At 38.9% G+C, this 15,485-nt stretch overlaps 1 protein-coding gene across 1 annotated transcript in view; it reads right to left on the minus strand.

The window, feature by feature from the left end:
- npc1 (Niemann-Pick disease, type C1) overlaps positions 1-15,485 on the minus strand; it is a 30,935-nt gene that overhangs the window by 11,650 nt on the left and 3,800 nt on the right. Inside the window, exons 2-14 of the mRNA XM_087811098.1 lie at positions 14,780-14,902; positions 14,605-14,711; positions 12,148-12,293; positions 11,910-12,077; positions 8,352-8,601; positions 8,213-8,295; positions 6,653-7,020; positions 4,633-4,859; positions 4,460-4,560; positions 2,756-2,858; positions 2,493-2,682; positions 2,250-2,432; positions 54-168 (exon numbers count right to left, since the gene is read on the minus strand). Coding sequence (XP_087667224.1) covers positions 54-168; positions 2,250-2,432; positions 2,493-2,682; positions 2,756-2,858; positions 4,460-4,560; positions 4,633-4,859; positions 6,653-7,020; positions 8,213-8,295; positions 8,352-8,601; positions 11,910-12,077; positions 12,148-12,293; positions 14,605-14,711; positions 14,780-14,902 — 2,164 coding nt within the window. The remainder of the gene's footprint in view (positions 1-53; positions 169-2,249; positions 2,433-2,492; positions 2,683-2,755; positions 2,859-4,459; positions 4,561-4,632; positions 4,860-6,652; positions 7,021-8,212; positions 8,296-8,351; positions 8,602-11,909; positions 12,078-12,147; positions 12,294-14,604; positions 14,712-14,779; positions 14,903-15,485) is intronic.

The following is a 15,485-nucleotide window of genomic DNA, read 5'->3' on the forward strand; positions in this document are numbered from 1 at the left end:
TGCAGACAGTGGAGTCAGCATGAGATCCAGTCTCCAGTCACCGCGAGTCTTACCCAGGAAGAAGGCCAGGGTCTCGGAGAAGGAGGACAGGAACATGCTGGGAGCCACCTCGCCCAGGATCCGTCCGATCTGCTGGTGAAGCTCCTCCTCAGGCAACCGTTCGTCTCTCTGTGCGGATCCAGATCAATACAGTGTTTAGAAAATAGGATTAGCCGATTTTTTTTTTTTTTTTACAATAACATGAAAATATTCAAAGCATTTGTTTATGTTTGTGTTGCAATTAAACCTCCGGACTCTAGATGGCAGCAGTCGTTACGTCCTCCACAGCTAAAGGAATAACGATGACTGAGGACGAGAGGATACAGTGAGTCCAGCAGCTTTTAAAGCTGATGTTTGGACATATTTTGGTTTGAAAACAAATGAAAGCAGTTACGACTGAGGACAGGAGGATACAGTGAGTCCAGCAGCTTTTAAAGATCATGTTTGGACATATTTTGGTTTGAAAACAAAAGAAAGCAGTTACTTTGTCAAGAGTCATGTGGTCTGTAAATACTACAACACCAGAGTCAAGTACTGGACAATACTACACACATATACTTGTTACTACACTATCACAACACCAGAGTGAAGTACTGGACAATACTACATATATATACTTGTTACTACACTATCACAACACCAGAGTCAAGTACTGGACAATACTACACACATATACTTGTTACTACACTTTCACAACACCAGAGTCAAGTACTGGACAATACTACACACATATACTTGTTACTACACTTTCACAACACCAGAGTCAAGTACTGGACAATACTACACATATATACTTGTTACTACACTATCACAACACCAGAGTCAAGTACTGGACAATACTACACATATATACTTGTTACTACACTATCACAACACCAGAGTCAAGTACTGGACAATACTACACATATATACTTGTTACTACACTATCACAACACCAGAGTCAAGTACTGGACAATACTACACATATATACTTGTTACTACACTATCACAACACCAGAGTCAAGTACTGGACAATACTACACATATGTACTTGTTAGTACACTATCACAACACCAGAGTCAAGTACTGGACAATACTACACATATATACTTGTTACTACACTATCACAACACCAGAGTCAAGTACTGGACAATACTACACATATATACTTGTTACTACACTATCACAACACCAGAGTCAAGTACTGGACAATACTACACACATATACTTGTTACTACACTTTCACAACACCAGAGTCAAGTACTGGACAATACTGCACATATATACTTGTTACTACACCATTACTATATATCGTATCCTAGTATTGCATCAACACTTCACACACACTAGTGGACACAGTAATGCGAGAAAGACCTAAAGTGAGTGAAACACTGAGCAGAAGATAAATCTACAGACAGTTGTGATGTCAGAGCAGAAGAATGTTGCGTAACAGCCTGTCATGACTCAACTTAGGTTTCAGTTGATTTTAAACGAGTAAAAGGTGTTGGAATGTTGGGCTGGTACCAGTTAATTAGCCGATCATCAATTCATTATTTGTTGCTCCTTTGAATGCACAGTGAATGCTATTATGTAACTCAGTTAGTACTTGTTAGTACATCAAATGATTGAATTTTACATTTGAACTGTTGAATATTGTATTAACATTGATTAAAAAAATCATTTTTTCAATCATTTCTATAATAAATTATCTTGTTTTCTAATAGAATAAAAAAAAATAATAATAATTTCAAAATGAATATATATATATATATATATATATTTGATATTTAAATTCAAAAATACATTTTCATGTGATCGTCTCAGCGTCGCATGATTGGCTGAAAGTTTGATCAGTAGCTCTGAGCTCTGTTGGTTTTGTCTGGAGACTCTATTATAACAACAGTTATATATTTTAAAGTATATCAATTAAATACGTTTTTTTTATTATTTAATATAAATGTATAATTCATTTTGGAAAATGTATATTAATAAAAGAAATCCAACATTTCTATAAACAAATGATCATTAGTTTAATGAAGTTGTTCAAAAGATAATTCAATCATTTCAATAAACTAAATACACATTTAAAATATTTCATTAAAGTGATACAATACTGAGAAACTTGCCTCAATAAATTAAAGATATCTTTACATTCATGACCGTTTTTAAATGTCGAGTCGAGGGATTTTATCACATGATAGATGAAGTGGAGGGAGGAGGTCAAAGGTCACCTGGTAGGTCTGCACCATGATGAACATGTTGTCGACGCCCACCGCCAGCACGAGGAAGGGGATGACCTCGATCACGATGAGGGTCAAGGGAACGCCGGCGAAGCTGAAGATTCCCAGCGACGCGGCCACAGAGCTCAGCACGATGAGGATCCCGGCGATCCCGAGCGAGATCTTGGAGTCCACCTGAGGGCAGGAGGCGTGTCCGGTGAGAAGAAGCAGCAGGAGCGACGCGAAGTGACTCACCAGCAGGCGCCTGAAGCTGTGGATGTGCCCGAGCGCCAGCGAGATGTAGAGGAACATGATGGCGTAGCTGATCACGATGGTGCCGATGTCGCTGTTGCTCTCGCGGTTGATCTCGTCCTCCACGCTCCGCTCGCTGGTGAAGGCCACCGTCAGGTTGGGGTTCTGGAAGCTCTTCATGAAGCGGATGAACCTGTGGACAGGAAGTGGAAACCGTGAGCGGCGGCAGGTTCGGCTCGTCCGGATGTTGGAGGCGTGAGACTCACTCTTGCTCCCAGGCCAGAGCTTTGCCGAGTTTCACGGAGTCGTTGAGGAAGTTGTTGAGAGGGAACGTGATCACCAGAGCGGTGGCGTTGTTGTAGGCGGTGTCTGTGAGGAGCACACGCTCAAAATGTTAATGTCAGTTTGTCGGGTCAAGGTCAAGGTTGACCAAGAGACAACACAAGGGATACCACAAACACGTTTGCTTTTCAGGCCTTCGGGTCACCTTGGCCCCGATATAACACAAGGGATACCACAAACACATTTGTTCTTCAGGCCTTCGGGTCACCTTGGCCCCGATATAACACAAGGGATACCACAAACACGTTTGTTCTTCAGGCCTTCGGGTCACCTTGACCCCGATATAAGATAAGGGATACCACAAACACGTTTGTTCTTCAGGCCACCTTGACCCCGATATAGCACAAGGGATACCACAGACACGTTTGTTCTTCAGGCCTTCAGGTCACCTTGGCCCCGATATAACACAAGGGATACCACAAACACGTTTGTTCTTCAGGCCTTCGGGTCACCTTGACCCCGATATAACATATGGGATAGCACAAACACGTTTGTTCTTCAGGCCACCTTGACCCTGATATAGCACAAGGGATACCACAAACACGTTTGTTCTTCAGGCCTTCGGGTCACCTTGACCCCGATAAAAGATAAGGGATAGCACAAACACGTTTGTTCTTCAGGCCACCTTGACCCCGATATAGCACAAGGGATACCACAGACACGTTTGTTCTTCAGGCCTTCGGGTCACCTTGGCCCCGATATAACACAAGGGATACCACAAACACGTTTGTTCTTCAGGCCACCTTGACCCCGATATAGCACAAGGGATACCACAGACACGTTTGTTCTTCAGGCCTTCGGGTCACCTTGGCCCTGATATAACACAAGGGATACCCCAAACACGTTTGTTCTTCAGGCCTTCGGGTCACCTTGGCCCCGATATAACACAAGGGATACCACAAACACGTTTGTTCTTCAGGCCACCTTGACCCCGATATAGCACAAGGGATACCCCAAACACGTTTGTTCTTCAGGCCTTCGGGTCACCTTGGCCCCGATATAACACAAGGGATAGCACAAACACGTTTGTTCTTCAGGCCACCTTGACCCCGATATAGCACAAGGGATACCCCAAACACGTTTGTTCTTCAGGCCTTCAGGTCACCTTGACCCCGATATAACACATGGGATACCACAAACACGTTTGTTCTTCAGGCCTTCGGGTCACCTTGACCCCGATATAGCACAAGGGATACCACAAACACGTTTGTTCTTCAGGCCTTCGGGTCACCTTGACCCCGATATAACACAAGGGATACCACAAACAAGTTTGTTCTTCAGGCCTTCGGGTCACCTTGACCCCGATATAGCACAAGGGATACCACAAACACGTTTGTTCTTCAGGCCTTCGGGTCACCTTGACCCCGATATAACACAAGGGATACCACAAACACGTTTGTTCTTCAGGCCTTCGGGTCACCTTGACCCCGATATAACACAAGGGATACCCCAAACACGTTTGTTCTTCAGGCCTTCGGGTCACCTTGGCCCAGATATAACACAAGGGATACCACAAACACGTTTGTTCTTCGGGTCACCTTGACCCTGATATAACACAAGAGTTACGGACGTAAACACACGACTTCAGACCCAACAGGAGACATTCATAGTATGATGTCACCGCCTACCATCATAGCCGCCCAGCGCCACCCAGGGGAAGACCGGACCCCCGTAGGTTCCGAGACACGGGTCGTGCAGGAGGGTGGTGTCGTCCAGCGACGCCGGAGCACTGTTGAAGAAACAAAAACAGAAGGTTTTGATCCGGTCCAGAGGGAAGCGAACAGCCGGGCGTTGACGTTACTTGACGCAGGACAGGAAGTGCGTGCGATAGTCGGCGTAGACGACGAACTGGTCTCCGTTGATGTGGTCCAGGACCTCGTGGCTGTTCTGGTAGTAGTTGAGGACGCTGAGGATGGTGCAGTTGTTGTTGTACGGGGCCAGCGGGGCCAGGCAGACGTCCTCCAGGGTCACGTTGGCTCCGTTGTACGAGGCCACGAGACCCTCGATCCTGAGCTGAAGATCCAGCACCTGAGAACAAAATCACACGTATTCGTTTTTACATTTACAAACTAGTTTACAAGTGAAGATAAGAACCTGCTTTATTTACAGTGGAGACGTTCAGGTCGTGACAGAAGATACAACAACACGATAAAACAAGTAATAATAAACGAGTACACTATGGAAATATATAGTATTAGTGCCAAAACACAACAAGAATAATAATGATAATAAAACACATAATAATATAACAATTAATATGATCAGGCAGATAGTCTCTGATCTACAGCTGCTCCTGTCATTCAACGTTCAAACCATGATCTCAACTTCACTTAGTTTTTCTTTATCCTTGAAAATAAACCTCATTTTTGATCGTTATTGCTAAATATTGTCCATGTGATGTTTGTTCTAGTTAAGTCATAGTTAAGTCATAGTTAAGTCATAGTTAAGTCATAGTTAAGTCATAGTTAAGTCATAGTTAAGTCATAGTTAAGTCATAGTTAAGTCATAGTTAAGTCATAGTTCACCCAAAACACGTTTGTTCTTCAGAGCTTCGGGTCACCTTGACCCCGATATAACACAAGGGATACCACAAACACGTTTGTTCTTCAGGCCTTATTCTGATGTTATTGCTAAATATTGTCTACGTGATGTTTGTCGTCGTCACAGTCATAGTCATAGTCGTAGTCATAGTTACCAAACCATAGTCACCCAAAACAAAAACTTCACTCACTTTCTTCTCTCATGTCGACTAATGTGGGATTAGAGGGTTTTTTTCAGAGTAATCTGTTCTTTTTAGAGTTTAGGACAAAAATGTTTGTTAATTTTAATGTAGCGACTGGAGCTCTTTGGTTTAGGTTGAAAGAGACGAGTGACTGGATCACTAGTGTTTGACTAGATCATAAGTTAGTATTACTTCACTGGATCACTAGTGTTTGACTAGATCATAAGTTAGTATTACTTCACTGGATCACTAGTGTTTGACTAGATCATAAGTTAGTATTACTTCACTGGATCACTAGTGTTTGACTAGATCATAAGTTAGTATTACTTCACTGGATCACTAGTGTTTGACTAGATCATAAGTTAGTATTACTTCACTGGATCACTAGTGTTTGACTAGATCAGAAGTTAGTATTACTTCACTGGATCACTAGTGTTTGACTAGATCATAAGTTAGTATTACTTCACTGGATCACTAGTGTTTGACTAGATCATAAGTTAGTATTACTTCACTGGATATACCGAGTCAAGACGCGTCACCATAGCAACCGAGCCTAACAAGCTGCACAGTTAACAGACGGACGGAGACGTAAACAACAACGAGACATAGAAGTACAAATTGATATTTTTCAATATATCGTGCAGTTCTACTTAAAAAGTTCGGGTCAACTATGACTTTGACTTCAAGTCTACAGTATGTGCAACTATTTCAACCAACGATGTTCATCTCTTTACTCTCCATCCATTTGAATCTTCTGTGTCCTAATGATCATCGTAACCCTATGTTTACTTCATATTAATACTTTTATTTACGACTTAAATACTATGTTAACTGCGTGATCTGTTCAACGACAACATAATCGAGCCTAATCTGCAGATCCATCCCATAATCTGGATCATTTATAGCTTCAGAACTAACGTTAATTAAGTCCTTGATATTCGTCTCTCGGGTCACAAAGAACAAAAACTATCTTCAGTTAAAATACATACAAATGTAAAAACGGGTCCAGATGATGCAGCAGCAACAACAAAGTGAAGCTCAAATAAGAAGTTCTTAAGATGCTTCTTAAGAGTCGACAGCTCCAAACACAAAGTCTTACCTGATGCAGGATCTTTTTGTTCAGGACGGCCGAGAACGGTATGGGGGGTCCGGAGCCGGGCTCGAACGGGTCCGTCTCGTTGAGCGGCGTCGTGATGATGAGCTGAGCGGTTCTGAAGAACGGTCCGAAGTGGCCGTCGAAGTAGTCCTTCTCCTGCCGGGCCTGGCTGTCGGGGGACGACCAGAGCTGCACCGGGTCCGTGGTGATGCGCAGGAAGACCAGGCCCGAGGAGGCCGAGACCACCAGGATCAGGCTGCCCAGGACCACCAGCGACGGGCGCCGCACGCAGAAGGAACCCCAGCAGCTGAACACGGACCTCATGGTGGTCTCGAAGCGCTCGCCGAGGGTCTCGCAGCAGCTGGCGGCGCCTGAGGAGACAGGAAGTCAAGAAGAGATATAATGTTAGTGTATTTAGTAATGATGTTGTTATTTTCTATTGAATCATTTGTTTGCTTCTGAATTATTGAATTACATTTGTATATTGAAAGGTTTTTTTTTTCATTGAACTTAGTGATTGAATAAAAATGTATATTCTATTAATAAATTAATATTTTTTATGTATTCGTTTTAACAAGTAATGTTTATAATTCTTCTAATTCAACAGTACATAAAGTAAAAAATATTATCATAATATTTTACGTTATTTGTAGTCTTTTAAATTCAACACACACACACACACACACACACACACACACACACACACACACACACACACACACACACACACACACACACACACACACACACACACACACACACACACACACACACACACACACACACACACACACACACACACACACACACACACACACACACACACACACACACACACACACACACACACACACACACACACACACACACACACACACAAAAAGGCTAAATATGAAAAAGATACTTAATTAAAAATGTAATTTTCTATGGAATCATTTGTTTGACTCTGAATTATTGAATTAGATTTTTATATTGAAAGGTTTATTTTTCATTTTTTAATTGAAAACTTAGTGATTGAATAAAAATGTATATTCTATTAATTAATCATTTTTATTTATTCGTTTTAACAAATAATGTTTATAATTCCTCTAATTCAAAAGTTCATAAAGTCAAAAAATATTATCATATTATTCTTATTATTTTACGTTATTTGTTGTATTTTAAATTCAATATATACACTGTATATATATATATATATATATAAATATAACTGTTGGTATAATAGAGTCTCCAGACAAAAGCAACAGAGCCCAGAGCTACTGATCAAACTTTCAGCCAAATCATGTATAAAAAGGCTTCACATGAAAAAGATACTTAATTAAAAATGTAATTTTGTTTTGGAAATATAATATAAATCTGTATGAATATTCAAATCTTTAATTAAAATATTTAATAAAAATCAATTTCAACCTTTAAATAAATGAGTTATTGAATTTTTATAAATAAACTATAGTTATACTATTAAAAATATTATAAAGCTTAAAAAAATGTACGAAAATACCGTAATTAGAGGAAAGAAAGGAGCGAACGAAGGAGGAAGAGAGAAGAAGAAAGTCTTCATACTCTGCTCGGGACCGTCTCCGTTGAGGGACAGCGGGTTCTTGCTGTCCAGGATGGGTCCGTACTCTGAGACGACGGTTCTTCTTCTGAACACAACAAGCCCGTGAGTCGTGGTCGACGGTTCTGACGGACCTCAGGTTACCTGTAGCACCAGCCTCCGACCACCAGGCCCAGGAACACCAGCAGGAAGACCATGTAGGACGTCCACATGATGAAGACCATGGCGTCCATGCCCAGGATGGTCCACGGCGGGACCACGGGGGGCGGCACCGGCTTGGGCCCGCAAGACTTCTCGCAGTCCTGACAGGAGCAGGAGCCCTGACCGTCCTCCAGCGCCTCGGAACAGTCGAAGGTCGCGTTGTTCATCGGCGTGAAGCCCTCGACCGGATCGTCTGCCGGGACAAATATTCAGAACGTTTGAAATATTCTGACCAAGACCTGCGTCTCCAATCGCATACTTCTCTTAGTATACTAGAAGTTAGTATCATCAGGATAGTGTACGTACTAACTAGTAACTAATCCTCCACAGATAGTATGTCTTAAACATACTTCTCTTAGTATACTAGAAGTTACTATCATCAGGATAGTGTACGTACTAACTAGTAACTAATCCTCCACAGATAGTATGTCTCAAACATACTTCTCTTAGTATACTAGAAGTTAGTATGCATCAGGATAGTGTACGTACTAACTAGTAACTAATCCTCCACAGATAGTATGTCTCAAACATACTACTCTTAGTATACTAGAAGTTAGTATCATCAGGATAGTGTACGTACTAACTAGTAACTAATCCTCCACAGATAGTATGTCTCAAACATACTTCTCTTAGTATACTAGAAGTTAGTATCATCAGGATAGTGTACGTACTAACTAGTAACTAATCCTCCACAGATAGTACGTCTCAAATATACTACTCTTAGTATACTAGAAGTTAGTATCATCAGGATAGTGTATGTACTAACTAGTAACTAATCCTCCACAGATAGTATGTCTCAAATATACTACTCTTAGTATACTAGAAGTTAGTATCATCAGGATAGTGTACGTACTAACTAGTAACTAATCCTCCACAGATAGTATGTCTCAAACATACTTCTCTTAGTATACTAGAAGTTAGTATCATCAGGATAGTGTACGTACTAACTAGTAACTAATCCTCCACAGATAGTATGTCTCAAACATACTTCTCTTAGTATACTAGAAGTTAGTATCATCAGGATAGTGTACGTACTAACTAGTAACTAATCCTCCACAGATAGTATGTCTCAAACATACTTCTCTTAGTATACTAGAAGTTAGTATCATCAGGATAGTGTACGTACTAACTAGTAACTAATCCTCCACAGATAGTATGTCTCAAACATACTTCTCTTAGTATACTAGAAGTTAGTATCATCAGGATAGTGTACGTACTAACTAGTAACTAATCCTCCACAGATAGTATGTCTCAAACATACTTCTCTTAGTATACTAGAAGTTAGTATCATCAGGATAGTGTACGTACTAACTAGTAACTAATACTCCACAGATAGTATGTCTCAAACATACTTCTCTTAGTATACTAGAAGTTACTATCATCAGGATAGTGTACGTACTAACTAGTAACTAATCCTCCACAGATAGTATGTCTCAAACATACTTCTCTTAGTATACTAGAAGTTAGTATGCATCAGGATAGTGTACGTACTAACTAGTAACTAATCCTCCACAGATAGTATGTCTCAAACATACTACTCTTAGTATACTAGAAGTTAGTATGCATCAGGATAGTGTGCGTACTAACTAGTAACTAATCCTCCACAGATAGTATGTCTCAAACATACTACTCTTAGTATACAAGAAGTTAGTATCATCAGGATAGTGTACGTACTAACTAGTAACTAATCCTCCACAGATAGTATGTCTCAAACATACTACTCTTAGTATACTAGAAGTTAGTATCATCAGGATAGTGTACGTACTAACTAGTAACTAATCCTCCACAGATAGTATGTCTCAAACATACTACTCTTAGTATACTAGAAGTTAGTATCATCAGGATAGTGTACGTACTAACTAGTAACTAATCCTCCACAGATAGTATGTCTCAAACATACTTCTCTTAGTATACTAGAAGTTAGTATCATCAGGATAGTGTACGTACTAACTAGTAACTAATCCTCCACAGATAGTATGTCTCAAATATACTTCTCTTAGTATACTAGAAGTTAGTATCATCAGGATAGTGTATGTACTAACTAGTAACTAATCCTCCACAGATAGTATGTCTCAAATATACTACTCTTAGTATACTAGAAGTTAGTATCATCAGGATAGTGTACGTACTAACTAGTAACTAATCCTCCACAGATAGTATGTCTCAAATATACTACTCTTAGTATACTAGAAGTTAGTATCATCAGGATAGTGTACGTACTAACTAGTAACTAATCCTCCACAGATAGTATGTCTCAAACATACTTCTCTTAGTATACTAGAAGTTAGTATCATCAGGATAGTGTACGTACTAACTAGTAACTAATCCTCCACAGATAGTATGTCTCAAATATACTACTCTTAGTATACTAGAAGTTAGTATCATCAGGATAGTGTACGTACTAACTAGTAACTAATCCTCCACAGATAGTATGTCTCAAACATACTTCTCTTAGTATACTAGAAGTTAGTATCATCAGGATAGTGTACGTACTAACTAGTAACTAATACTCCACAGATAGTATGTCTCAAATATACTACTCTTAGTATACTAGAAGTTAGTATCATCAGGATAGTGTATTTACTAACTAGTAACTAATCCTCCACAGATAGTATGTCTCAAATATACTACTCTTAGTATACTAGAAGTTAGTATCATCAGGTTAGTGTACGTACTAACTAGTAACTAATCCTCCACAGATAGTATGTCTCAAATATACTTCTCTTAGTATACTAGAAGTAAGTATGCATCAGGATAGTGTACGTACTAACTAGTAACTAATCCTCCACAGATAGTATGTCTCAAACATACTTCTCTTAGTATACTAGAAGTTAGTATCATCAGGATAGTGTACGTACTAACTAGTAACTAATCCTCCACAGATAGTATGTCTCAAACATACTACTCTTAGTATACTAGAAGTTAGTATCATCAGGATAGTGTACGTACTAACTAGTAACTAATCCTCCACAGATAGTATGTCTCAAATCAAACTCTGCTGCTACACACAAACAGGAAATGACGCGACAGCTTCTTCTTCTATTTAACGGTGGTTTCAACCAGCTGTAGGAACACTATCGCCACCTGCTGGCAGCACGTTAAGCAAGTTTGGAAGAAGAAATAAAGAAAAAATATGAGAAACAAAATAATCACGAGATATTTAAGCTGGTATCAGCAGCGAAGACGTGTTTATCCTCCTACTGCTGCTGAAAATACACCTGTAAGTATATGAATATAAATGTATATATATATATATATATATATATATATATATATATATATGACGTAACTTCCGTTTACAACGTCACTAAGATGGAGTCGTTTAGTGTATAAAGTGTCCATCGATTCATACTCAGTTTTGTGGGCGTTTTAGTGACAATCTAGTGTGTATGAAGAACTACATTTACATACTAAGAATTGAGACACTTATGCACTAAAAATACTAACTTTGAGTACGCAAGTATGTGATTCGAGACACAGCTCTGGACTCGTCATCAGTACCTGAGAAGACGGGGGTGATGGGGAAGGGGGCCTGTCCGTTCTTCATGTCGAACAGGAACTGGATCCAGCTGGTGGGCGTGCAGTCCTGGGCGGTGCTGCCGCACAGCAGCGACAGAGCCTTCACGTTGCTGGACGGCGCCTCCACGTCCCTGCAGGCGTTGAACATGGCTGGAGGAGGAAGAAAGGCGTTTGAACAGCGACGACTCGACTTTTATTTTGAAAGATAAAAAAAACCGACCGCCGGCGAATCTTTGTCCGATGTAATAGTCCAGCGCCACCACGTTGGGTCCGGTGACCTCCGTGACATTCATGAACTGGCTCTGGTGGGGGCTGCAGGTCAGCTCGCAGAAGAGACTCATGAAGTTGAAGAAGCAGGACGGACACCTGAGGACGGAGACACCAGTGATGAGAGGCTTGAAGAACAAGATGGCGGGAACAATACACTCTCTCTCTCTGCAGGGCGTCTTTGTTGTATTTGTTGTATTTATTTAGTTGTATTTGTTATATTTATTTAGTTGCATTTGTTATATTTATTTAGTTGTATTCGTTATAATTATTTAGTTGTATTTGTTATATTTATTTAGTTGTATTTGTTATATTTATTTAGTTGTATTTGTTATATTTATTTAGTTGTATTTGTTATAATTATTTAGTTGTATTTTTTATTTTTATTTAGTTGTATTTGTTATTTTTATTTAGTTGTATTCGTTATATTTATTTAGTTGTATTCGTTATATTTATTTAGTTGTATTTGTTATATTTATTAAGTTGCATTCGTTATATTTATTTAGTTGTATTCGTTATAATTATTTAGTTGCATTCGTTATTTTTATTTATTTGCATTCGTTATATTTATTTAGTTGTATTCGTTATATTTATTTAGTTGTATTTGTTATATTTATTTAGTTGTATTCGTTATATTTATTTAGTTGTATTTGTTATATTTATTAAGTTGCATTTGTTATATTTATTTAGTTGTATTTGTTATATTTATTTAGTTGTATTCGTTATATTTATTTAGTTGTATTCGTTATATTTATTTAGTTGCATTTGTTATATTTATTTAGTTGCATTTGTTATATTTATTTAGTTGCATTTGTTATATTTATTTAGTTGTATTCGTTATATTTATTTAGTTGTATTTGTTATATTTATTTAGTTGTATTTGTTATATTTATTTAGTTGTATTTGTTATATTTATTAAGTTGCATTTGTTATATTTATTTAGTTGTATTTGTTATTTTTATTTAGTTGTATTCGTTATATTTATTTAGTTGTATTTGTTATATTTATTTAGTTGTATTTGTTATATTTATTTAGTTGTATTTGTTATATTTATTTAGTTGTATTTGTTATATTTATTTAGTTGTATTTGTTATATTTATTTAGTTGTATTCGTTATATTTATTTAGTTGTATTCGTTATATTTATTTAGTTGTATTTGTTATAATTATTTAGTTGTATTTGTTATTTTTATTTAGTTGTATTTGTTATTTTTATTTAGTTGTATTTGTTATATTTATTAAGTTGTATTTGTTATACTTATTTAGTCGTATTTGTTATATTTATTTAGTTGTATTTGTTATATTTATTTAGTTGTATTTGTTATATTTATTTAGTTGTATTTGTTATAATTATTTAGTTGTATTTGTTATTTTTATTTAGTTGTATTTGTTATTTTTATTTAGTTGTATTTGTTATATTTATTTAGTTGTATTTGTTATACTTATTAAGTCGTATTTGTTATATTTATTTAGTTGTATTTGTTATATTTATTTAGTTGTATTCGTTATATTTATTTAGTTGTATTTGTTATATTTATTGATTTATTTAATACAAATAACTTCATATTTTATACATGTTTTAAATATATTCATTCATCGATATAACGTTGAATAATAAAGTTAAAGTTGTATCGACTCCAGGATCTCAAATGACAACGTCTCGTGTCATTAATACATTCATTCATTTTCTATCGCTTTATCTCTTATGGGGGTCACGGGGTCACTGGAGTCTATCCCAGATTCATAGGGCGAGAGGCAGGGGACACCCTGGACAGGACGCCCAGACAGACAACCATTCACACACACACTCATACCTACGGACAATTTCCCTCAAGTTCTCAATTAACCTCTGTATGTTTTTGGACTGTGGGAGGAAACCGGAGTGTCAGGAGTAAACCCACACAACACGGGGAGAACATACTAACTACACACAGAAAGGTCACAAGTTGGCTCGGCCTGGAATCGAACCAGCAACCTTCTTGAGGCGACCACGCTAACCACTGTGCGCCCTCATCCTGGAGCTCTTGTTTGATCAAATATAAATAAACAATGAAATTATTTTTAAAAGATAATAACAATATCTTACTTATGGTGCCAAAAAAGCACAACTCCCATGATGCTCTTCTACAGGCTGATCTATTAAGCGACAGCTGATTGGTCGCTACAACACAGTATTTAAACTCTGTGTTGTCACTTCAAAAGGGATCCACAGCTGTGATTGGTCGGCTGGGCGGCAAAGCATTACGGGAGCCGTTCATGTCACCGTTCCAGAGAGGGTCGTCGAGGGGGACGACACCACGAATGCAACGTTATAGTGACCCCGGAATAATCGAGGGCCCATTTAACCTGGATCTAAACATCTGATGGAGGACGCCGCTCTGGCCCGAGAACATCTCGTGACGTCAACTCACCGAGCGAGGAACTGTTGCGGCACCTGAAGGTTGGTCTTGAGGGTCTGGAGCTGAGCGGCGTCGCAGCAGAGGCTGCGGTTCCCGTAGTCTAACCCGGGACAGATCTCCTGCAGGGGAAACACAACTTTTACGAACGTAGACTTGAGCGCGACAGACGTGCGAGGAGAGGACGTACGCTGAGGAGTTGACGACCTTCTTCCTGCAGGGGCAGCGGCGGACCCGTGTACTTGCAGTTGTACTTTCCATTGTGTGGGGCGTCGCCGCACTGACCGTACCACACACACTGCTGCGCCGCCGCCTGGTGGAGCGACAACAACAACGTTAGGTAACCGTTGACGACGAGGATCACATGACCTGCCTACAGGGTCATGAACTCAGAGCGGCTTCGTTAACAGGAAGAACTCGACGACGATCTGGACTAACCACAGAATAAAACCATAGAAGAAAAGGTTTCGGTATTTTCAGTGTTATCACTCCCGGTTGTGTCCCATCAAGCTAGGAACCCTGGCTGGAGAACCCTGAAGCTGCAAGTGTGTGAAAGACCAGAGCTGTGTCTCAAATACTTCTCTTAGTGCACTAGTTAGTGTGCGTCAGGATAGTGTACGTACTAACTAGTAACTAATTCTCCACAGATAGTATGTCTCAAATACTTCTCTTAGTGCACTAGTTAGCGTGCGTCAGGATAGTGTACGTACTAACTAGTAACTAATTCTCCACAGATAGTATGTCTCAAATATACTTCTCTTAGTATACTAGAAGTTAGTATCATCAGGATAGTGTACGTACTAACTAGTAACTAATCCTCCACAGATAGTATGTCTCAAACATACTTCTCTTAGTATACTAGAAGTTAGTATGCCTCAGGATAGTGTACGTACTAA

This window comes from Callionymus lyra, chromosome 16, assembly GCF_982586985.1.
Source record: "Callionymus lyra chromosome 16, fCalLyr1.hap1.1, whole genome shotgun sequence".
Classification (NCBI taxonomy): Eukaryota; Metazoa; Chordata; class Actinopteri; order Syngnathiformes; family Callionymidae; genus Callionymus; species Callionymus lyra.